This window comes from Notothenia rossii (genome assembly GCF_949606895.1).
Source record: "Notothenia rossii genome assembly, chromosome: 2".
NCBI lineage: Eukaryota > Metazoa > Chordata > Actinopteri > Perciformes > Nototheniidae > Notothenia > Notothenia rossii.
In genome coordinates, this window is record NC_136904.1 from 23,195,472 (window position 1) to 23,220,042 (window position 24,571).

The window sequence follows — 24,571 nt, forward strand, 5'->3', positions numbered from 1 at the left end:
TGATCCATTTGAACATTAATATGAGCTTGACCCCTCCCACACACATTAACAAAAGAATCCCCCGAATATGCGTGTGCAAACTGACAAAAGCCACACAACGATGCTTCCTCACAGGCCATTATAATACATATAAATGGACTGTCTAATTATCTTGTATAGCATGCCAGCAGTGGGAACAGAGCTCGTCTTTCCTAAACTTTCTCTCTGACAGGCAGCATTGATCTGGAGAGCCTGACAACCAGTGAGAACACAGCCCTAATGCCGCGTCAAGAGACGCAAAAAGGGGGGCGTCTGTGAAGCATCTTGTTCAAGCTTTGAATCCCCATGCCCTTATATCGTATTTCAAAATGACTGTTCCATTATTAATTAGTCATCAAAGTCTAAATACTTTATTAAAACAAAACAAAAAGGAAAACCTGTCGAGCAAGAAAGAAATACCAAGCGCTCACGAGGAAAACACCAATAACCAATTAATGCAATATTAGTGATTTTCATAAACCATACAAATGCCATTTTTAGATGTTACTCTTCTGTGTTCTACACATTGTATCTTGGCCACACCACAGAAACATCCTACTGTATGTCATATACTTATATATTACGGACTTTGTAATAAATGTTATTTATTATAGGTATTTTAAACTCCTGCATGCTTTGTATTTGCCAAAAACCATTGTTTTTGTTTAATCTTCCTGTCCCCACCTTGCAGTGCTGTGACTTTGGAGTAGAGGTAGGTTACTAGCAGATGCCTGTATCCTGGAGAGAAATGGCAAACTGATTTTGTGATCTTTGAGAGTTTCGTTTAATTGGATGTTATTTATTAGCTGAAAAAGAAGCCCCGGGAAAAGGGCAGCTCTCTTCATGTTGTTGCTCATTTTCGCAGCACGATGGAAATGAGTCTCTCTCTGCCCTCTCTTAACAAACAAAAAGAGATTGAAAGAGATAGCTTTTTTATCCAGATGTCAATGAATGCTCTACTTGACCATGAATGCCAATATGAGGAATATACATCTGTTTGACAAGTGCATTTCTCTCAACATTTGGATCATCCTTAAGGATATGAGATACTACTGTACACATGTGAGTATGCACAACTGACATTCACCTCTCAACAACCCTCTGTAATATTCTCATAAAGGGGATTTCCCTCCACATGTACATGTAGATATTACATTATCATGCTTGATGGCTCAATTGATGAAGTGGGACAGAAAGACTAACCATTTCATGATGTGATTGTAGAGTAATAATAATATTATAAAGATCACATTAAAGAGCCTTTTAAGATATATATGCCTCAAATTGTTTTATTTGTTTAAAAGCCAATTGCAACTAAAACATAATTTAATAACAGATGAGAGATGTTAGTATATTTACCAAATATTGAAGAGATCCAATAGAAATCTAACTAAAACACACTTTGTTATAAGAACAAGGTTTTTGTTTTATTTTTGCACTTTTAGCAGGTTCCATGAATTCAACAAAACCACCGTAACATCTCTCCTAACATGAACTGTTTGTACCCCAAGCCTGATGTAGCTGATGTTGATGCAGCCCCATTCATTGGCTCCATCCCATTTTAGTTGTCAGGGAGAGCTGCCCTTATACTACGTGTTATACTCCAGAACAAAGACTGAACAAATGGAGGCCGAATGGTTGAGAGGTGCCACTATATTGGTTTTTAATTACCGGTTGCCCTATATGTTTAAGTTTAGGAAAGTAACCTCACTGCTGGTAAAATAAAATACAAAAAGTAAGACCGTGAAAAAAGGGGGACAGGTTTCACATACCCCTCAACTCCCAGCTGTCAGTGTCTCTAAAACATTCTGTGATTTGATCCTCTCGTATTGCATACACCCACACACGAAAGCCCTGCTATACATTTTTTATCTCCATCTATTGACACTGATTATCTCAAAGAGCTTCTCCGGAGGCCATACGGAAAGTTCTGAGAGCTGTCAGCTACCTTCTGGGCGTCCACTTGCTGCATGTGCTAATTTCCTTTTACTTTACTTTTCAGGACAGCCGAGTAAAGATAAGCGATGTTTTTGGTTTCTCATTGCATTTTCAAATGTCAGTGATTAATACTGTATGGTTTTTAAATATGTAATCCGTTTTATGATTTTGCAAATGACTGTTAATAATGGACATTACAGCCGTAGCAAGAGAAGGATGACATGAGGCCGGTGAGCTCCGTGTGCATAACAATTAAATGTGATTTAAATGATATTTAATTTTTTCAAAACAATTTGTAACAACTTTGTCTACTTTTACATTTCAATACTGATCCTTTTCATTCTGGTCTAAAGATTGTGGTCAACCAATACATTCAATAAAAAAGATATTTGGATCACTGAGAAATGATTTAATCGTTTAAGGAATCATATAAATTGTATACAACTACTTTCTTCTTTTAAACTCAAATGTTGTGAAAAAGTGGCACCACATTACCGGTATGCTGTCAAACACAGAGCTTTCCCTGTCACACTGGGCTATATGAGCGTTGTGTACACTAGGTTGGCAAGGGCTTGAATGTAAAGAAGGTTTGTTTATATGAACAGAGATCTGCACTCCATCTTTGGAAGACAGAACGCACAGTTAGGTTAAATGTGAAATAAATAAAGCTTCAAACTACTGCAATCTATGTGCCGCACAATCTCATGATGCTCTCAGTGGATCGGAAAAACAAAAAGTGTGAAGTGAAATATTAAATAAATATGAGCTGTTCTTTAGCATGATAGTTCAACTCGGTCAGACTGAGGCCACAGAGTGGTTTTAATGCATATTTAAATGAATCCATTGTCGAAAGATGTGGAGTATTTTCCGTTTCTATTTGAATACAAATATGGACTAACTGTGTAAAAAGTTGAAACTGGTACTGTAAACTGAGGCTAAAAAAGAAACTCAAGGGAAAAAAGAAATACTAACCTTTGGTTTCTGTTCCGGAGAAAACATGAAGGCAGATCATGCAGCCAAGCAGAAGTTGCAAGGACAGAATTCAGAAAGCAGGATGAGCAAGAGAGAAAAACAGAAACAGAGGGGAACAAAGGAAAGAGGAAAAAGCTGGTTAGCACTTTTTGAAGTAAGCATTATTTCAGACAGTTTATTGTCAGCAGAGAGACAACAGAAAGCATTGCACCAAATTCAAAGTGATGTTTGGTTCATAAAAATACATTTTATATGCATTAACAATAAAAGTATCATTAATATGGAATTATTCACAATAACAGACATATCAAAAGGAGCGAAGCTGAGCTTCTTACAGTCACAGAGAATTAAATCAGGACGTGTGAGTCTTAATGTTCGAACACTGGTGAGTGATTTGAGTCCCCAATGACATTAATAGTCAAAGATGAATGGCCTAGATTCACATCAGACATGACGGGTCAGAGCCATCGTTCTCTCACTTAAAAATAACATCATGTGCAGATATGTTGCACTGCATTGCATTGCATTTACAAACTGACGTGCCCAGATCCTGACTCAATTGTTTTTATGTATAAAAGGGCTTTGATCCACATTTAAATCAGTGATTGCAGCAAGAATATATATGTAAAATGAACTTGTGTTGTAAGGAATAAGATATAAAGGTTGGAGTAAATTAACTTTGTATGTTTAGTTGTGTTTGTGAGAGAAACAGAAGATTGAAACACAAAACTTATTTAGTACTCAGTGACCTCATATTCTTTGAATATTTCAACCAAAATAAATATCACTGCCCTAGACCTCATGCATTTTTCAACAAAAATGTTTTCCATTTAACAGACCACAATTCCCTATTGGTCTGTGACATCATCATAAAGATGCAGAGTTGTGCACTGTTCCTCTCTGCATGGGAAAATCTGTTCAAATAGATCTGCAGCTTACGCCACACTCAGGTCTCTCTCTTTTGAAGTTCCTTGATGAAGCTCTATGAAGAAGAAGGACTCCTCTCTACCCTCACTATGCACAGAGACAGTTACCACAAAGACTGCAATTAAAGCCCTCGGATGTCAAGGGAACATATTAAAGCTTAAGAGTTCAAAGGCAGACATTGAAGCATCATTAGCTATGCTTAATTTATAATCTGATTATTAATCATAATGAAACAACCCTCGCTCGTGGATGTAATGATTAACTTCAGTTAACCCTTGACTTTATACTCAACCTGAAAGCTAAATGACTTCTGTCATAGCACCCCCTTTTTTTCACCATGTGATTTTCACCTGCTCAAAGGCCTAAGTAGAACTTTAACTAAGCCTTTGAGCAGATGTGTGAGCACGTCCTACTGTAGTAGATTCAAACAGTGGCTGAATTGCTGTTAAAACACATTCAGACCAGGTGCATAACAATGTCCATATGTTTTCAAACTACTTCCTGAAGCTGCAATGAAATCCTGCTCACTCACAAATATTAACATACATTACATTACATGTTACTTGTTAGACGCTTTTATCCAAAGCGACTTACATACTCAATACTGTGAAGTATTGGGGGTGAAGTGTCTTGCCCAGGGACACAACGACATGCTGACTGCAATGGGGTTTGAACCTGTGCTCTCCTGATCCGAACACCAACGCACTAGGCCACTGCGCCACACGCCTAAAATCTCAACTCGGAAACAATCACATCATGAGTGATGGAGACAATTATTCATTGACTCTGCGTGTGAATGCTTCATACAGAATGTAGAATATAAACCGAGATAACTTTGTGTGCAATAAGCAGTGTTTTCACAGACTTACAGCCGTCCTGTGTGCACTGCCCCGGCGTTACAACAAAATAGCTAAAAGAAAATGTTGTGAGCTGAGGGTGACTTGATGCTGTGTATATTTAAATATGAGTGAGAGGCTTTCAAAGGCCGTAGTTTGAGTAGCACAATAAGGGGCAGCAGGGTCAACAGCGGTACTAGTGGCTCTTTTTAAAACATACTTTCTTTCCCTCTGGAATCCCAAATGTCTGGCTGCCTCTCGAGGGAAAAAATACATCTTCAAACTGCGCCTTCAACATGCCTGAAATGGCTCACCTCAAAAGGTAAGAATGAGAAGCAGTGAGGGACTTGATGAGTTCCTGACGTTCCCTCTTCTACACACAGACTCACTCCAGTCTCCTATTTTTGCGAGCTTTCAAAAGTTGTAGTGTTTTGTGAATGCATGCGGAGAGAGAAACTATTCTCCAGATGTTTCATCTTTCACAAAGCAAGCTGTCCACTTGCATGCATCGACTCTCGGAGAACAGCAGCTGTGTTATAAGAGAGAGCAGACAGAAAGGGGAAAGTAGAAAGTGATACAAAAGAACAACATGGCGGGAGTGCATGTCTTAGCTTCAAGTTCAAAAGCAACTCATCACTATAGAGGAAAACTATTATTTACTGACATCTATGGTTTGGGCATCAAGGTCATTCTTTGTTGATATGCTTTCATAAATATCTAAGGTCAGGTGATCACCTAAATAATTAGGATTCCTATTGTGGGGACATTCATTTATGCCTAAAATCTTATGGCAGTCTATCTTGTCCAGACCTTTAACTCAATCTAAAATGTTCCCCTGTCGGTGGCTCTAAGGGAAAATGAACATAAAGTAATTTATGTTCTGGGGACCATGAATGAAACAATGCACCCTGTAGTCGTGTCTTAATATATTAAATTGATTAACTTAATTATAGTATATAACAAAGTCACCTTAAGGGGGTGGCCTTTAGGTCTAAAATATTGAGATGCATATTAGTCACAAAGAAAAGAAACTACATCGGGCCAATAGTAGAAGCAAGCAATTATGCATTTTGGTTTTTTTTTCCTGGCAAAATGGATAAAAAAAAGTCTTCATACTGTAAGCCTAAATGTGTTCGTGCGTGTTCGTGCACGTAGGTATTATCGAATAGAGCACTTGAGCGGGCTGGAACACGCAGACAGCTCATTTAGTTGTCATAATTGACAACACGGGAAGAGTGCCTTTCTTTTTAATGAGTGAGGAAATAGGAAATCAACACTGTTTTCCTGCTGCAACATACAATCCTCTCTGACCAGCAGCATTGATTCAGCGTAGCAGGTCACAATTAGACTTGATATATATTCCCCGTCTCTTCAGAACCTTTTCTCATTGCAGCAGCTACTAAACCACCACCAGAATGTGTTATTTCAGAGAGGGAGTGTTGCTGCTTGACCTTTAGGTAAATAGCAACAAAAAGCACCTGATTAAGTGTGTGACTTTACTTCTTGTTGTACTATGAAATATGAAATTAGCCATATTGATCCCCAGGGGGAAATGAAGGTGTTGTAGCATCACAGAGACAGACATGAGTATAGATGGATAGGAAAGTCACAAAACAACAATGATAGTAGTAATAATAAGTATGTACGAGTAAAATAAGAATAGGAGACAAATCTAAACTATTCAAGAGACATTTAGAGAGAATTCAAGAGAAACACACACTTACTCAAGTTAAGAGGCTAAAATGTACTGGTGTGGTTAAAAGCAAAGTATCGGGATGTCTAATAACAGTAAGCAGTGTACACCAGAATCATTTATATATGATTTAGCAATGACACATAGTATTGTCTGCATTAATAAAGCAACATGATAATGTTAAAGTATGATCAAGTAAAACAAACAAGTTATAACTCACTGTGTTTCAGCTTTAGTTTAGGCTTAATAACCATATCCGTTCAAATTCAATGATTAGGTCTTTTAAACATTGCAATATTATGTACTGCATACTTTTCAAACAGCACTAAATGAACTAATCAACTAAAATGATAGGTGCTTTAGTCATAGTACTGTACATCTACCTTTGCAGTTTCTAAAGTAAACAGGCATCAAATTGCTGTTTACATTTGAGATTCCTTTTCTTGTGTTCATTTCATTTGTGTTTACCATTGTTAATGTATAAAGGTCATTTGAGCCAACTGAAATAAATTGTTTATAGTGAACACTTACTTTAATGCGAGTTGCATATAGATGCCCTCACATTGTAAATAGCTAGAAAAACCAAAGGAATTGACTGATTAAAAAAATAAATCACTATTGAATCCACGCTCACAATTCAGTGGAATGATTTGAGTTGTAGTGAAGCTCTGAGGTTATCATGTTTGGCCATAAAAGAGACACATTACGAGGCTAGCGAGAGAAACCACTACTGCAGCTACTAGTACTACTACTTTGAGGTGCTTTCCTGTCTAGAGAATATTGCTTTAGTAGAGAACATTGAGTTGACCTCAATGCTGAACAGAAGTGCTTCCTCAGCCTGATAACAAATTACAAAGGCTCATCAACTCTTAAGTGTTGAATGCCTGGCAGTACAAAAGTTAGAGGTAGGATGGAAGAAACACATCTAATAGAAGTTGAAAGAGGACAAGTCTGTGTCAAGGTGATACATTTGTTGTAAGGACGCAATTACTTTAAAAAGGTGAAACCAAGCAAGGAGATGCTGATAAAAATGTACCAAATACAGACAAGAAAAAACGAAAGAAATAAAAAAAAGAGCTTGAATTAAAATGTAAAATTACCTGACATTCTCTATTTTTTTGCTGACTGTGTCTGATGGACTTGAAAAGCAATTTAGGGACACAATCGATTGATCTGTTCTTCTCTTTTTTTGAGGCCCAATAGTTAAGTGTTGTTTCAGCCAAGTCAATAAAAAGGAACTGATCTTGCCCATCAGTTGTTTTCCACCTCAAAGCATTGGGAAAAACATCATTAAGATACACGTTTTTAGAACAACCATGCAAAATAGGTTGCCAACGAAAAGACACCTGGGGCCGTATTCACAAAGGATTTTAGGGCCAAAAGTAGCTCCTAACTGGCGAATTTAGGAGAAACTCCTAAACATAATGGGCGTGTCAGTCTTAAATGTAGGACTCCTAATTGTATTCACTAAGAGCAATTCACAAAGTATTTTAGGCCTAAAAGTAGCAGCTAAGTTTAGGAGAGCTTAAAAGTCCTCGAGAGGACTCCTAACTCAGTAAGACCTATTCACAAAGAATCTGAAAATGGCTGCGAGACGAAATGTTTTGGAGACAATGGAAGACTGTGAATTGATCAAGAGATATAGGCTAAATCGTGAGGGTATCACACTTGTTGTGGAATTAGTGCGGGATGCAATAACATCCCCGACTAACAGGAATAACCCGATTGGTCCGGAAAAATAAAATGTTTGGCAACACTACGATATTTAGCAACAGGGAAAATGCAACTTTGCAATGCCGACGATTTAGGAATATCGCAAGCATCAGTCAGCCGTGCCATAAACCAAACCATCAACGCGCTCTCTAGACCACATATCATCCAACAGTTTATCCGGTTTCCTTTGGACAATCAACAACTACACAGGATCAAAGCCAACTTCATGGCAATTGCAGGTATGCCCGGTGTGGTCGGTGCTATTGACGGGACGCACATACAAATAATTGCGCCATCAAAAGATGAGGACGTGTTCGTCAATAGAAAGAAATTACATTCCATCAACACGCAGATTGTTTTCATTCATCATGATAGGGGGACTTAAACGGCGGTATGGGCTGTTATTGAAAGTGTTAAAGTGCTGGAAATATGCTCATTGGATAATAGTTTGCAGGGTGCTTTTAATTGCCCCCTTGATTTAATGCAATTTACGTATTTGTATTGTTTGCTCTCTCTCTTTAACGTGCATATACAACGTCATTATCGTGGTGTGCACAAACTTGTCATCATGCGTGTATTCTGCTAACTGCACTGTCCATAACTATTTGATAGGAATACATTTCTAGCCTAGGCTATTTCCTTGTTTTAGTGGGCTCGTTTGTGGGATGTTGCGGATGAGTTTCACCGAGACCGCCTGCTCTGAACAACCAATCACCGTACTGACCGCTTCTAAACTCATGCACGAGAATCGATGTAATCCATAGCAACGGCGCGTCACTCTTAGTTCACTCTTAGTGATTTATCCTTAGTATGAGTAGGTCTCAGCGGCTTTGTGAATAACTTTTAAGAAAAAACTCCTACGTAAAATGTTTTAGCGCGAGTTAGGAGCACTCCTAGCGGTAAGATAAAATGCTTTGTGAATACGGCCCCTGGTATGGAAGAGATGTGTTATAGTGTTAAAGCTAAAAGGCAAGCAAAGAGAATGAGAGTTAAAACCCAAATGAAAAGCAACTGTTCAAATGCTTACATGATGATTCAACATCCACCAGCAGACATTATAAAGTCCATTCTAGGTTGCAAACGTATCCTCCTCTCAAAATTGGCTTTTGCTTCTCCTGTGCTTAAAGAAACTCTGCAATTGCTCTATTTGACTGAAAACACACAAACTGATACACATTAAAAAGTCTGCGTTTCAATGTTTTGTCCTTAATTGAAATGTTCCATTGAAGTGTATTGATTACGACATCACATTTGCATCAAAATATAAAGCTGAAGAGCAGGGACTTGAGAGACAAGCACAGAAAATAAAGTCATATTATTCAGCTTGGTGGTCTAATTACATTTAGTTCAGTCTGACCTGCTGCTCAAAGTAAAAACAACCATTTATTGCAATTTGCTCACTGAGGGGATGCGTTAAAGTGTCCAAATACCAGCATCCCACTCTGAATAGATAAACAGAGGAGCCAAATGGATAATAACAAATAACAAATAAATATTAGTTTGCAAGTGCAGTAATATAAATTATAATTAAATGTGGAGTTCCAGGTTTCTTTCAACATTTTTTGAATAACAAAAATAAATAAAACCACAGTGTTTTTATTAACACTTGATCAGTTTGCAGCCTGACAGAATGCACCAGTGATGGCTTCAAAATAAACTGTTCAACAAATCCCCATCCAAACTCAGCCGGTGTGTACAGGAAGGAAGGGATCCTCTTGTGCGTGAGGCACAAACATCACGAAAGAATACAGAGGTTTCAAGGGATATTTATGAATATTTAAGAGGGGAGACTGAGTGAATGCTGTTTCATACCGTGTCCTTTTTAATGTTTAATGCTGATCCAGATGCTTCTGCTCTTAAGTGAGATGAAACATGTTGCTACATGGCTGAGTTAATAAGATGACAAGTCCACATGCACGTATACATACATGCACTCTCACTCACACACAGCAATAGTAGCAACCGGGTTCAAAGGCTGAGGCAAGCAGTAATGCTGCTGTACAGCCTCCTCTGGGACGGGGGGGATCAGGGAGGAACAAAACTACGTGGATGGATTCAGACCTTGAGAAAAAGTTGGATTTAGACAAATGTTTCATGTGTTGTCTGTGCAAATCTAAAATGCATTACCAATGAGCAATAACAAACTAGACGGCTAGCATTCTCCTGTACAGAAGGGCTTTTCTGTGACTCTTTCTTTATGATGATGCATTTCATGATTACTGTAAAACAAAATGCTGTGTGCAAAACATATGCAGGATCTAGGTCATTACCCCTACAGAGAAATACAGTCTTCTGCTGGCGGACATCCTTCCTTTGTCCTCTCCGGAGAACGCCTGCTTGACTGTCTCACTGTCTACCTGTTTGCCATTTAGATTGCCTCCATTATTCAACGCCTTGACGGTAGGAAACAAGGGTGTACTGGCTTGTGTGGGGGAGGGCGGGGGGGGGGGGGACTTTGGCGCCTTGAGAGGACCAGCATAGAGTTGTGACAGGTAGATAACACCTGGATGAATAATTCAAATTGGCATAAGTAAGCCGAGTCAGTGACAAGACAAGGAAGAAAACACAAGACATGTGAATAAATCATCAGAGAAGGGACTAATAGATCCCGCACGGAAGAGGACAAGACTGATAACATCTCATGCTACCTCCTGCTGGAGCTTTAATCATTCCAAGAACCTTGTACATGAGTATTACACATCTCGCCAGAAATACTAATGTGTGAGAATGTAACTGTATGGTGTCTTATCATGGAGCAATACCACCAGGGATATAGCCAACTAAAATGTAAGAGGGATAACTTAAACTGCTAAGAAGGGGGATGTCAGACCTGAGATGTGAGACACACATATGCAGTCTATTCAGATAGAGTAGGCTGTTATGTCACTACTGTTGTTCAACACTTTTTCTCTGGAAGCTTTTCGTTGTACGATGTGAGGGTCTAAGGATAGAGGGTGTCGTTTTTCTCATACTGATATTCTGAACAGTCTGTGCTGTTGTATTTGCTGTAAAGTGTCTCTACTGTAGGTTATTTTTATTATATGTACATCACTTTGGCTCAACCAAAAATCGTTTATAAATGTGCTATACTGTATAAATAAAACTTGATTTGATTTGAACACTTCTCCACATAAACGTATTACCACTAGGATTGCTTGATATTGTGGCAAAAACTGACATTGCACATTTTTGCCTGCAATATACTGTATACTCCAATATGAAAAGGTTGATAAATAAATGTCATGATCTAGCTAACATTAACTTATGTACCCATTGGTTGTTTGGATATGAATGGTGATGATTAACGATATGGCAGAAAAAGTAACAGCTACAAAGCAGGCGAGTGGGTCTCAGACCTCGCCCCAGACCCTTTGAACATTCTAACCTGGTTGACAGTTATACTATGGGTTCTGCCGCCTCTCCTACGCAGTGAGAGAGGGCAGCAAGCAATATGTCTAGCTCTAGGGAAGCTGGGAAGTCCGGGGGAGGGCTGCTATAAAGCTCACTGTCAGCGCACCACAGCGTGCAAAAATGCTCACCAGGGAGAGAATCCTCCCGCACAAAGCGCCCGTCTCTAACCCGCTGATTGTATCCCCGGACGGATGCAGACCCCACCCACTGAGATGTGTAGAATAGTTCTTTGTGAAACTGTGGTGGGCCAACCCAGACTGTAGGTTATTAGTGAGAAACACTCATAAATCATGGAAACATTCATACTGTGCAAATGTTCCCATTGTATGAAGCGGCAAAAAAGTTAAAGCATGACCTGTTTGAGTTCATTTGCCAGAGATGAAAAACTATATTCAGAGATAAAAGCATAGAACATTCATATTTCATATGTTTAACTGCCTCAATATTACTCAATGAATTCATGAGTTGTACTTTCCAGCGCATAGTTTTAAATACTAGTAAAATACAACATTGATATTGAGATAATGCAGTGATACTTTTAATAATGTTTTTGTTTAATCTGTCCCACCGGAAAATGTAAATAACACATCAGGGACGTTATTAGCCAAGGCTTCTTTCCAATTAATGCAGCCTTTAATTTAACTTAATAAGACCTCCACTTACACTAACCTCACTGAAATTGGACCAACTCCAAATATACCAAGTAAGTGATGACTTCTGCCAAGCATAACTCACGATCCATTCACTCAAAGGGATATTAAATAAACACGGTGTTCTTGAGGGTAGCTAAACACTCTCACAGACTTGCCTGTATCTCTGTCATGCAATTCCACATTGCTCTCATATTGTCTTCCTTGTTTTACCATTACATCTCAAATGAGAAACCCTGCCATTTTCTTTCATAGCAACACATTTGACCCGGAAAGTTTGTCAGAGTTATACAGAAGAGAAAGTGAAGAGGAGAGAAAAGAGGAGGTGCCGAGTAGAGTCACACAAATATGTAGGGGAAAAAAGGATTTGGAAATGTCCTCATCGGTTTCTGTAAAAGTAAAGTTCTTCGCTCTTTGCTTTAGAAATGTGTTGCAATTATAAGTTAAAACACAAAACCAAATCAAAATACAAGAGCAGCAGTCAGACAGAGGGACATTTAATAAATGAAGACTGACCTGTTCTTTGTGAACCAAAAGTGAGAGCAACTCTGCAGAGTAATTCTGGTTTCGCATATTGGTTTTCATCAGCCCGCACCCAGAAACAGCTCTCTGACATTTCCTGGGGACGAATCTGAAAACAAACACCCACACGGTTCAGATCATTGAGTAACTTGTGGATACTAAAAGTATTTCAGAATATACAGTCTACAGCAGTAAAAGTGAATATAATGGAAATCCATAATTTGAAACAGATACTGGGTACATTTTAAAGATATAGGCCATATATACATACAGTACAGAGAAGCTCCTGACAATTTAATAATCCCTAAAATGTGGTTAAAACTAAAAGCAGTACATAAGTGTCGCCAAAACTTTTACTGCTGGGCAATAGTCAAGATAAGATGGTATTAAAGTTTGAATAATTGAGTTTTGTGCCAAAAGCAGTTTTGTCACTGGTCTTTCATCATAAATGATAGTTACTCCTCTCCAAAACTTGCTGAGCTCCAAATAAAGTTGAAAGTTTGAAGTCTACTTAAGAAGTTTCTGAACAGCATTGTCTCAAACCTAAACATATGTGGGGGTCTCATACAGCTGTGCCATAGCACAGGTCATTTTCATGTCACTTTGAAATTACAAGCATATGGTTTAATTTGCCGAACACCTGTACATCTGATATTTAATTATTAATCAAATCACAATGTTATATCACTAGTGATGTGAACTAATATTGCACTGCAGAGAACAACATCTGTAGAGGTAGCACTAAGGCTGCTCTGAAAACAGCATCTGATCATCTGTTATTTTCAATTATCACTTTCTTGGCAGCGAGGAAGAAACTTGTTATTTAGTTCTTAGAAAAACATCTGTACTGTTCAGGCTCTGCCAAAGAAAATCAGTAACAAAGGAACAAAGAGCAGAGAAAAGGGCCCCTATAAATATCTGGCCTAAATTATCTGTTTCTTGTTGAAAACCTTTTATTAAGCATAATTCAGCACAGTCTGTAATATCTCTCATTACACTGAAAACCACTCATAATAGATATCTGTAACGCCGGTGTTAAGTTAGAAAACACATGTCCTAAATGTACTGGAGTCCGATATGATAAAATATCCTACGGATAAATAAAACATCTGAGAGTTATTTTTCTTTACTTTTTTAGTGAAGTGTTGATTTGGGTCAAAATGTATGATGTAAAGCAGCAAAGTGCAGGAAGTGTCCATATTTGGAAGGCTGAGAGGTTAAAATGGCTAAATGTTGTAGCTCTAATTTCATCTAGGTTAAGAAAGATTAGAAAAATCTAATCAAATTAAATATTTTAAGATTTCATTTTGGGTGCCTTTTGAAGAACATACCCAATAATCCTATTTTTGTCAGCTTTTCTTTAATACATTTTTTCTTAAAAACATTACATTTCTCTTTCACTTTGTTTTTGATACTATTCTCCTCCAGCATCATGAATCTTCTGATAAATACAATGACTCCAAAGTATTTGAGGCTTTAGTTTGTGGCGTAACAGACTGCATTGTATAAAAATAGGGGTGGTTAAATATTAAAAGCAGCCTGCAGTGTTACCTTAGACCAGTTGAGGCGCTTCATGGAGGTCTCAGGCTTGAAATCCTTCTTAGGCCTGAGGCCATAAGGCAGCGCACGGTGAGTGGGGGAGCCTAGACCACCCCCAAACCCTAGAGGGGGTGGAGGGGGGGCACCAAATGGAGGAGGCATTCCAGGTGGGGGAGGTGGGGGAGGGCATCCAGGTAAAGGAGGCGGAGGAGGAGGAGGAGGAGGAGGAGGAGGGGGATGTGGTGCCCCAGATGCTGGAGAAGGCGACGGAGCCCCAGACTGAAGGGCTGAGGAAGAGGATGCTTGTCCAACATGGGGGGGGGACAGACCCACCGGTACAGCCCCAAACTAAAGGAAGAGAAAGTATGTGGGAACATAAACACCAAATATATGCTCATTTTACTCAAGGCGTGACGCTGAGATAATATATATAATATACTGCTCCAGAAACTCCACTGACAAACTCCAAATCTAAAACTATTAAAACTACTGTTGCACTGGTAATATGTGAAAAACCATGTTTTCTCTTTTGATACATTCGATATGTATGTAAATTGTAAATACATTTCCACATAAATAAATAACATGTCGATATAACACGATGGTTTGGTGATGTGGACTGCAGTATCACCTCCAGTGTAACTGAACATATTGGATAAATATTTTCACAGCATTTACAAAGCTAAATAGGCTTGAATATAGTTTTTTAATTAGTTGGAAGGTCAATTTTAATTTGCTGGCCTCATAGAAAGATTTTCTTTTTATTGATTCCTGCTCATATTATTTCATTACAAAATATTTGTGGTGGTTACCATGGATTTTTCTGCAGTGTGGAGCAGTGCTCAAGAAACCCTTCCCCAGATCAATAAAATAAAAGGTGAATCCACAGTGCGGGGTAAAAACAGGGAATAAGATTGAAACTGGGGAGAAAAAAATGGAAGCAGACTAACTAGAAACTACAACAGCACAGTAAAGTGTCCTCGCTAACACCACTGTGGTACGGATAACAGAGGCGTGTTCTCTCAACCATCCAGCACAGGCCAAACGCACGTAAACCATCCAGACTCTGTCCAGAACTTACCCACCATGATTTGTTTTTTTCCCAAAGCCAGAAAATCAAATGTTATAACCGGGGCTACAAAGTTTCGTAAATTGTATCATAGGGAGCAAATGGCTTATTGATCCATGCACCAGTTTTAGATTAAAGACGCACACTAAAGGTCAGCCCTGGGCCATTACTCTGACACCGCCTCTAGAGGGAAGAACTCCTTTTCTGAATTCACAAGTGTGTGAGTGTGTGTGCTGGTGAGAGTAAGACTGACAATGACAGACAAAAACAGCAAGACACACTCTGTGTGTGTGTGTGTGTGTGTGTGTGTGTGTGTGTGTGTGTGTGTGTGTGTGTGTGTGTGTGTGTGTGTGTGTGTGTGTGTGTGTGTGTGTGTGTGTGCATTGGCTAGATGTACCCCTCATATATTGTACGGAGGTGCTATTTGAGTATTCATTCTGTGTTTGCTCACTGAAATTGAAAAATTATCAGGAAAATAAAAAGGAAGTTCTCTCAAAGCGTGGAGTTATCTTGCAGTGCCAGGGCGTAGGAGCAACTCTCTGGGGTGTTGGCGGGTAGGAGAGAGGCCCAGTAGTGAGGTTGAAGGGAGTTGTCAGAATAAATTGCTTTTAGAACAATTTCCCCTTATGGGATAAAGATCAGAGAATCAGAAATAGCCAACATCGAGGACTGGTCAGTATTCTCATTAGACTTAGTTTCGACGGGCCCGTAGAGCCTTCATGTCAACTCAAACTGCAGGCTCCAGTGGATAAAACAACCGCCCCCACCACAAACCCCAAAATAACAAGAACATCTCATAAAGGAAAGTAAGAAAAGAAAGTTTAATTGCAATTCTATAGTAGATTTAAGGGGGATTTGAAATGAAAGAATGACATTGAAAAGATATAATAGGTAATTTACCTGAGAGCGGAAGGCCAGCAACTCCGCTTGGAGTGCAGCTATTTTATCATTACACTGAACCAGCTGAGCTTGTGACTCCTGTCTGCTTAGAAACTCCTCGTCAAACTGAAAAGAGAAACAGATATCCAGATAAGTCACACGAAGGAGCTGATATTAATGAAACTCGGAATTAACATAAGCAGTACTCATTAAAAGTGTTTAAATTAAAGGATGTACTTGTTTTATATAATCGACATTCCTGTTACCTTGATTAACTTCATTTACGGATTGAAATTCAATCTTTTGTCTATTACTCGTTCATTTATAGAAACCTTTTGAAGTACCATACAAACATGCCAATCAGTGAGCTCATCCTTCTAATCAGGATCTATAACCTGCTTCTTCCCAGACTTCAATTAATCACAGCAGCCAATCCATTTGACCTCACAGGCATGTTTTTGTCTGACTAAAATGAAAAAAGGAAAAGGTTTGTTTGCTACATTGATAGGGGAAGTACAGGTTCTGCTACAAAGTGTTATATAACTGAAAAATCTAGAGCAAATCTTTTGGCTGAAAACAAAAACAGTTTAACTTGCATTTCAAGAGTGTTTGGTTTCCTGCATTTTTAAATGTTAAGATCATAAGTCAGTGTTTATTATTTTCCAGTATTGTGTCTTATTCTGTAATGCTCACTTTTCTGGTTTTTAGAAAGGAATCAGATAGCAATTAAAACTCATGTTCTGCTAAGAGATGACTAGAAGTGTACAGTATGCAGCAGCTTATAACACAAGGTTGCCATGGTCACCTTTACTTCACAGTAAAAACAGATGCTGTTTTTTAAAAACAAATTAGAGTAAATATGTGCAGGCCTAATTGGGCTTTGTTTTGGCCAGGTGGTGTAGTGTAGTGGGTTCAAAATCTAAGTGGTTTTCTTTGTAAAGACTTGCCTTCTGTGCCAGTTCTGAAGCTCTTTGTTCGTACTCATCAGATCGAGCTTTATCTACACACACATCTGAAAACACAAAAATGAAATTAAAATGTGTATGTTGTTTTGAAATACCTGTTATGTTTGATACATTTAATTCATAATCCTCATTCAGCCACCACCCCTTTCTACTTCTTTAAGGTCATGCTACTATTTACATGCCCCCACCCCCCCAGGATACATGACGATTATATTGTTACTCATATCATTTGAATTATAATGTTGTAATTTATTACTATCTTTTTGTCTAATACATCAAACGCACACAGAGACAAACACACAAAATGTTTTTCTTTTCTTTTTTTGTCTCCATGTATATCTTGTAATTTGATATTTGTCTATATGTGACACTTTACTTTTATACACTCGTCTTGTAACTCCTATATCACTAAATAAAATGAAATGAAATACACGTTATGTAAAGAGACTGGCACAAGTTTGGGACTTACCTAAGAGGTGACCGAAGTCCACATCGAGGCGCTTGCGGTAGCCGAAGTCGGGGTCAGTGCCACTGCGGTGGAGCACAACCTGAGACACACACTCCTCAATGATCTTAAAGTACTGGGGCCTGAGGGTCAGGATAAGAGAGATGAGAGTGAAGAGAGACAATGAGAAAAACACAGAATGAAAAAAAATCACTTTATTTCATTATTTTCAATACATTGTATTTCACATACATTTACTGTTATTTGAGCAGTTATGGGTGGGAGAGGAAGTGAAGTGCAGTTAAGTATGGCAAGTGAAAAGGTGTGGGAAATGTTGTGAAACTAATCAGGTGTTGCAGAACAGCTATCAGAGATTAAAAAATAACAGGAGGCTCCAAGTCAGAACCTCTTACCATCATGGTGCATCGGTGAGTCAATTCATAGCCTGATGTTCATATAACAGGTGCAATTTGAAACCATCTGACACAATTGATTTTACATGCTAAACAACATCATTAGCGCTGTTGACACAAGAATCATGAGTATCCAGAATTGTCACACACCTTTCTGTAAAACCAAATCCCCAATTCCCACCACTCCCCAGCTATTAGGAAATATATGACAACATGATAAATGGAAAGGAAAATGACTAGCAAAAAAATTGAGAAACTTTTAACAAATTAAAAATGAAAGGGGTGTAAAAAGGATGGAATAGGAAAACAGGTTGTGTTCCGAGTAAACAGATACACAGTATGCACTCCATTGGTTTTCTATTTCAGAATGTTAACGTTCATAAATTATTTTTAAAAAAAGTCTAACTCTCTTGATTATGTCATAATATGGCGCCAAACAACTACTAAACGTGTATCTTACTACAAACACTGTTTTGATGGTGCTGAACAATGGGAACAACACCAACGTATAACCAGGTGCTCGATATATGCAGGTAAATAGTTTGAAATGGCTCTGTCGAATGCGTTGATCACAGAATAACCCAAGGCATGCCACAGTTAGAGAGAGAAGATATAATAATGCAACAGATGACATGCAAGGCTGGGAGCCGCAGTGCTCTTCCAAGTTAGAGGGAAAGGAGGTTTCATCTGCTCATTATCTTACTACAGTACATTGCCTCTGAGTGTATGAATCCCTTCTACACAGAATGAATAACTAATACTTTGAAACTTATAAACCACCTTGTTTTAAAATAAGAGGGATCTGAATGTTTGAATTCCATTCCTATGACTTTGAGCTGAACCATATAATCCCTGTCTGAACAAAGATGAAAATATTGACAATCAAATGGAACTAGAAAATGCATTTCCAGCAGAAAATGTGTGTGAATGTTGTAAACTGTGAAAATGTGTTGCTGAATTTAGCTGAAAATGCAGAAAAAGCTGAATATTTTATTAGCTGAATGGTAGCTGCTTTTAGCTACAAAAACGATAGTTACGGCTGTAACTACGTTTCTATGAGCCCCTACTGACCGCCAGAGGCGGTGCTTTAAGCACTGGATATGTCCATCGCGTGCATGCGCAGCTCGAGTACCAATAACAACAAAGTCACCTGTGACCCACGTGACACCGGCTATATCAGCCGGTGTCGTCAGAGGATCTGTTCCCAGAATCTTCTTGTGAGCACACAAGAATTCTGAGTGACAGGAAACTCTGGCGGTCATCCGGGACTCATAGAACCGTAGTTACAGCCGTAACTATCGTTCTATTTTGTCCCTACTGACCGCCAGAGGCGGTGCTTTAAGCACTGGATGACTTATACCAACAATGTCATGAAGAATCCAAGCCCTTTCTCACCACTGGAAGCAGCGGAGCTCGGCAAAAGGACCACGCCCAAAGAATGGGGAGTGGCGACATTGACCTGATGACAACTGGAGAATGTGCCAGAAGACGCCCACGACGCCGCGGCGCAGATGGTCTCCAGGGTTACCACCCTCAGGGCAGCCCAATATGTTGAGATGTAGAGTGGCATCTCAGCCCGATGGTGGGGGGCGGCCACTGGCCACGTAAGCCTGTGAGATGGTATCGACAACCCAGTGGGAGAGCCACTGGTTAGAGGGCATAACCTCCTTTAGTGCATCAAGAGTTGCTCCTACTGCCGTATACAGGCAGTAGCCTTGATATACCCCCAGGGCACCACCAGGGCAAAGCAACTTCGACGTGCCGTACTCCTGAATGTCAAAGCGTGTCAGCTGGGCAGGCGGATTGAAGTGGGTTTGTGGAAGGATCCCAGGCAGGAATGCCACATTTGCCCAAAGGGCAACGCCTGAGAGTCCCCCCTCGGGCATGTATCGTTTATGGAGAGGACATGCAACTCCCCGACTCTCTTCCCTGAGGCTATGGCAAGCAGAAATGCTGCCTTTGTGGGCAGCCACCTAACCCCTACCACCGCCAGGGGCTCGAAGGGAGGAGATGATAGGGCATCCGGCAGCAGGGGCAGGTCCCAAGCCGGAGCCCTCGGGGTGCTAGGGGGACGCTGCCGTAAAGCCCCTCTCATAAAGAGGGACACCAACCTGTGGCACCCCGCCGTGGCGCCGTCGACCCGAACATGTCGGGCAGGAATAGTAGCCACATAAATTCAGAGTGGAGTGAGAACGTCCACTATCTAGAAAGGACTGTTGTCTAAGCAACAACGTACATGCTGTCCCCAAGGAACACGCACATTCTTGCCCCCCAGTTGGGGTAGAAAGTGCGTGAGTGCAAGCTGCACAGCCCGAAGCTCTAGCACGTTGACCTGGTGCGCACCCTCCTGGGCAGACCGCTGACCCTGACTTTCCTGTGCCTGTGCCACTTGGCGTCCAAGTGAAGGCTGTTTAGCCACATCTGCATGGGGCGCAACAACAGCGGGCCTAAGGGACCAGCGGCCGAGGCAGCTGCCAGTCTGCCCAAGGGCCGGAGGAACTGAATATAAGGCACCATCTTGCCCGGCCCACGTGGAAGTAGGCATCCCTCAAGTCCACGGTTGACAACAACTCCACTTGTGCATGTGCAGTGGTCAGGATATAGAATGGCAGCACCTTCAGGAATCTGTTGATTCCTCTGAAGTCCAAGATCGGGCGAAATCCATCCGACTTCCTTGCTCACGAGAAAGTACGCAGAGTAGAACCCCCTGGGCTAAGCAGAGGGTCTTACTGGCTCGATTGCGTCCTTGGACAGAAGGACAGACAACTCTTGGGCCAGAGCTAGGGCTCCTGCCGGATCGCTGACGACTGTCAATTAGACCCAGCCGAAGGCTAGGGGCCGGAGCTGCGGTCCGTACCCCTGGGTTAAGGTGAAAACCACTCAAGGGCCGGAAGTACAGACCGCCCAGTAACTGAGCTGCTGCTGGGAAAGCAGCCGACGACTGCCCCCGGGATTTCAGGGCCCAGCCCCCTGGCCCCTGGAGCCCCTTGGGGGGGCGCCGGTAAGGCTCTGCGGCACGAGGCCACCTGGAAGGCGGGCGACCTGGGGCACGAAAGTCATTGGGAGGCGGTTGAGTGGGCCGCTAAGACCTCTGCAGACCACCCCTGTAATCCGGCGGCTGAGTGCGGCTGCTAGAGCGTTCCCTGTGCCTGCTGGGAGTGGGCACAGGTCTGCGAAGACCCGAGAGCTGCTGCCTGGTCTGCCTAGCTTAGGCAGCACGCTCCAGTGCCTCCAGGGCAGCTGACCCAAACAGCTCCCCTGGCTCGACTGGTACGCTACGGAGGACTCTCCTACATGCCTCCATTAGTCGTGACTGGGCCAGCCAAACCTGGCGACGAGTCTGTACCAGCGACAAGGCGTCCTCATACAGAGGTGCGTCAACCGAAGGAGGTGCGTCGGCCAAAGGAGGTGCGTCGGCCAAAGGAGGTGCGTCAGCCGAAGGAGGTGCGTCAGCCGAAGGAGGTGCGCCAACCGAATGGGGGGGGCGGGGGGGGCAGGCGGCCCGCTAGCAGCCCCTACACCGGGCCCAGCTGAAGGGCCAAGAGGCGACTTCGTCATGCCCCTATCGGCAGCTAGCCGATCCACTTTAGAGGACAGCCTGTTTCTAGTCCTTCCCATAGCCATCGCTCCCTCAAGTCGCCGGGAACGGAGAGGTGTCTGTTGGCTGCTGCCAGACGTTCCACCTCAGTGATTCTAGCCACTCTGAGCACCCGAGGCATGGAGCTCATGCAGGCGTTTACCGTGAGAACCTCCCTACCGTGAGGCGGTCGTGGCCATCCTCGGGCTCAAGAGAAGCCATACAGGCGCTACATGAATGAGCCATTATGTAGGTAGCCAGATGCAGCGTAGCCGGGAGCGGATGCGGGAACACAGCCTTCACCAGCTACCTGCTTAATGGAAAGAGTAGAGCGTTGCTGCTACTCGCCGAACAGAAAGAGGGATGTAATTACACCAACGTTACCGGCAGAGAGAGCGGGAGCGGGAGCGAGAGCACTGCCTTCACCTGGCTGGATTAATAAACACAGTGTTCTCGCCCCCGCTCCTGGTAGACGCTGAACTGCCGTCACCGGTTGAGTTAGAGACGAATGCTAGATGCAGCATAACAGGGAGCGGGTGCGGGAACACAGCCTCTACCAGCTACCTGCTTAACGGAAAAACAGGGCAGTTCAGCGTCTACCAAGAGAGGGGGCGGAAACTGCCTTCACTGGTTGAGTTAGAGACGAACGCCAGATCCAGCGTAGCCGGGAGCGGGTGCGGGAACACAGCCTTCAGCGGCTACCTGCTTAACGGAAAAACGAGGCAGTTCAGCGTCTACCAGGAGCGGGGGCGAGAACACTGCCTTCACTGGTTGAGTTAGAGACGAATGCCAGATGCAGCGTAACCGGGAGCGGGAACACAGCCTTCACCATCTACCTGCCGAGCGGGAAGAGTAGAGCGGTGCTGCTACTCGCCGAACAGAAAAAGGGATGTAGCTACATCCGCATTACCGGTAGAGGGAGCGGAAGCGAGAGCACTGCCTTCACCTAGCTGGATAAAATAAAGAAGCTTAACAGTACATGCAAGACGTTAGCCGAGCGGCTGCTGCTAACGATCAAGCGAGATCAAGTCAAACAACACACATGTTTAAGACCAGATAACTAGCTTCGAAAGAAGAGAACAGCACAGAGCCGTAGTTACAGCAGTAACCATGGCCAGTACTCGCACGGCTTGGAACCGTAGTTACAGTCGTAACTATGGCCAGAACTTACACAGCATAGAGCCGTAGTTACAGTAGTAACTCTGGCCAGTACTCGCACGGCTTGGAACCGTAGTTACAGTAGTAACTATGACCAGTACTTACATGGCTTAGAACCGTAGTTACAGTAGTAACTTTGGCCAGTACTTACACAGCATAGAGCCGTAGTTACGGTATTGACTATGGCCAGTACTTACGTGGCTTGGAACCGTAGTTAAAGTAGTAACTGTGGCCGGTGCCTAAAAGTGTCAGCCAAACGGCTGCACACTAGATAATATAATATTGGGAGGATGAAATCCTCTTTAATGGCCACACATGCAGAGCACACAGCACACACAGTGAAGATTGCAATCAAACCCTATGTTACCGGGAGCAACCTAGGAGAGGTTTCCTACGTTTTTCATGAAAAATTAAGTCTCAGGAGTGTAGGGTTTGGGAATTATGGCAGGTTTAAAACATTTTTTTGGGCAAATTTCCAGCTGTCCTTCGCTCTGTTTTGAGATCAAAGCACTCTAGGTCTTAACGAGCTGCGCAATACACACTCATGTTAAAATCTGAAGAAAGCCTCTTCACCAAGCTCCAAACTCAGTTAAATATCTCAAAAAGTGTAAAATATATCAAAAAGTGTGAATAAGAATTGAATAGCTGAAGGTCTTGTGATCATTTTAAAGTTGGAATGAAGTCTCTAGCTGAAAGTATGTGGAAGGAGAAGCATTTGGCGCAAGGTGAATATTTCCAAAAGTATGAAATATTTTGGAAAAAGTTGAAAGTTTCCCATTGATTGCTGAAAAGGCTGAATAGTTTGAATGGTTTCCGTAGCTGAAAGTATGCTCAAGTTATTGAGAGCCAAAGTATTGGCTGAAATAATAATAAGGGGAAGAATAAAGATTCAAAGAACTATAGTGGAATGCTATAAATAGCATTCACACTAATAAGTCATGTTGTCAGTCAGGCTGCGGGTGTTCCTTTCATTAAGCTGTGACTTTGGGGCCCCTGAGAAAAGAGGGGACTATATATTTTTGACATCAAGAAAACCAAGCATAAAATAACTAACGATCACTACATCAGTCAGTGGGGAGTGGTGCAGTGCATTCAAAGGATCACATTCAGAAATAATGCATTGTGTGTCAACAGAGATAATTAATTTCATCAAGGGTGGGCAACTGGCTAACATAAATGTGCAAATGTTTCCGAAAAATACTTGAAGCCAACTTCACAAAAAGTGTCTGTAAAGCTACACCACAAATTATGAGAATGAGATGGAAAATATGCAGTCATCTAAGGCTAAGCCATTAAAGAGCAACTTCCAGGTTAAAGACACAGAATAAATGTTTAGGAAAATGATGAATACACTAGATTTTCAAAAAAATATACACTACAGTGACATCTGGCGTCGTTTTTGTAAGAAATGTTCACTTCCGCATAAAAAAGCCTCGGCACGTGACCTCCCGCGTTTGACGTAACATCGGGGAAACAAGGGGGAGAGCGGCCGGTGTAACGTATTAATAAACATGGATCCCAATGCTAGTTTCGACACAGAAGACACAGAAGAAGTTGAACATGAATATTCGAATGCATATGACGGACAACAACCTTATAATTATGAGCCTGCTAGGCGTCCAAGAGACCAGGAGCAGCCAAGGATTAGAAGAAATAACGGCCATCGGAGAGAAATTGAGCTGTGGTGTGAGGAGAACCAGTGGAGAACTGGGCAGCTATCTTGGTGAGTGACCGGCGTTAGCTAAAGAATGTTAGCTAACGTCACATCACAACATTGTAAAGTTAGCTATCATATATCAGGCTATAACTAAAGTAGCATTGATAATATAGTAACGTTACTGGCAGG

The 24,571-nt window shown here is 41.5% G+C and overlaps 1 protein-coding gene across 6 annotated transcripts in view; it reads right to left on the reverse strand.

Moving 5' to 3' along the window:
* Nucleotides 1–24,571, reverse strand: part of LOC307028832 (protein diaphanous homolog 3-like) — a 218,784-nt gene that overhangs the window by 114,877 nt on the left and 79,336 nt on the right. For all 6 annotated transcript variants that reach the window (XM_079664177.1, XM_079664176.1, XM_079664175.1 and 3 more), the window contains 5 exons: nucleotides 17,602–17,720; nucleotides 17,115–17,179; nucleotides 16,189–16,293; nucleotides 14,232–14,567; nucleotides 12,675–12,789 (listed from right to left, as the gene is read on the reverse strand). In XM_079664177.1, the coding sequence (XP_079520303.1) occupies nucleotides 12,675–12,789; nucleotides 14,232–14,567; nucleotides 16,189–16,293; nucleotides 17,115–17,179; nucleotides 17,602–17,720 (740 nt within the window). The remainder of the gene's footprint in view (nucleotides 1–12,674; nucleotides 12,790–14,231; nucleotides 14,568–16,188; nucleotides 16,294–17,114; nucleotides 17,180–17,601; nucleotides 17,721–24,571) is intronic.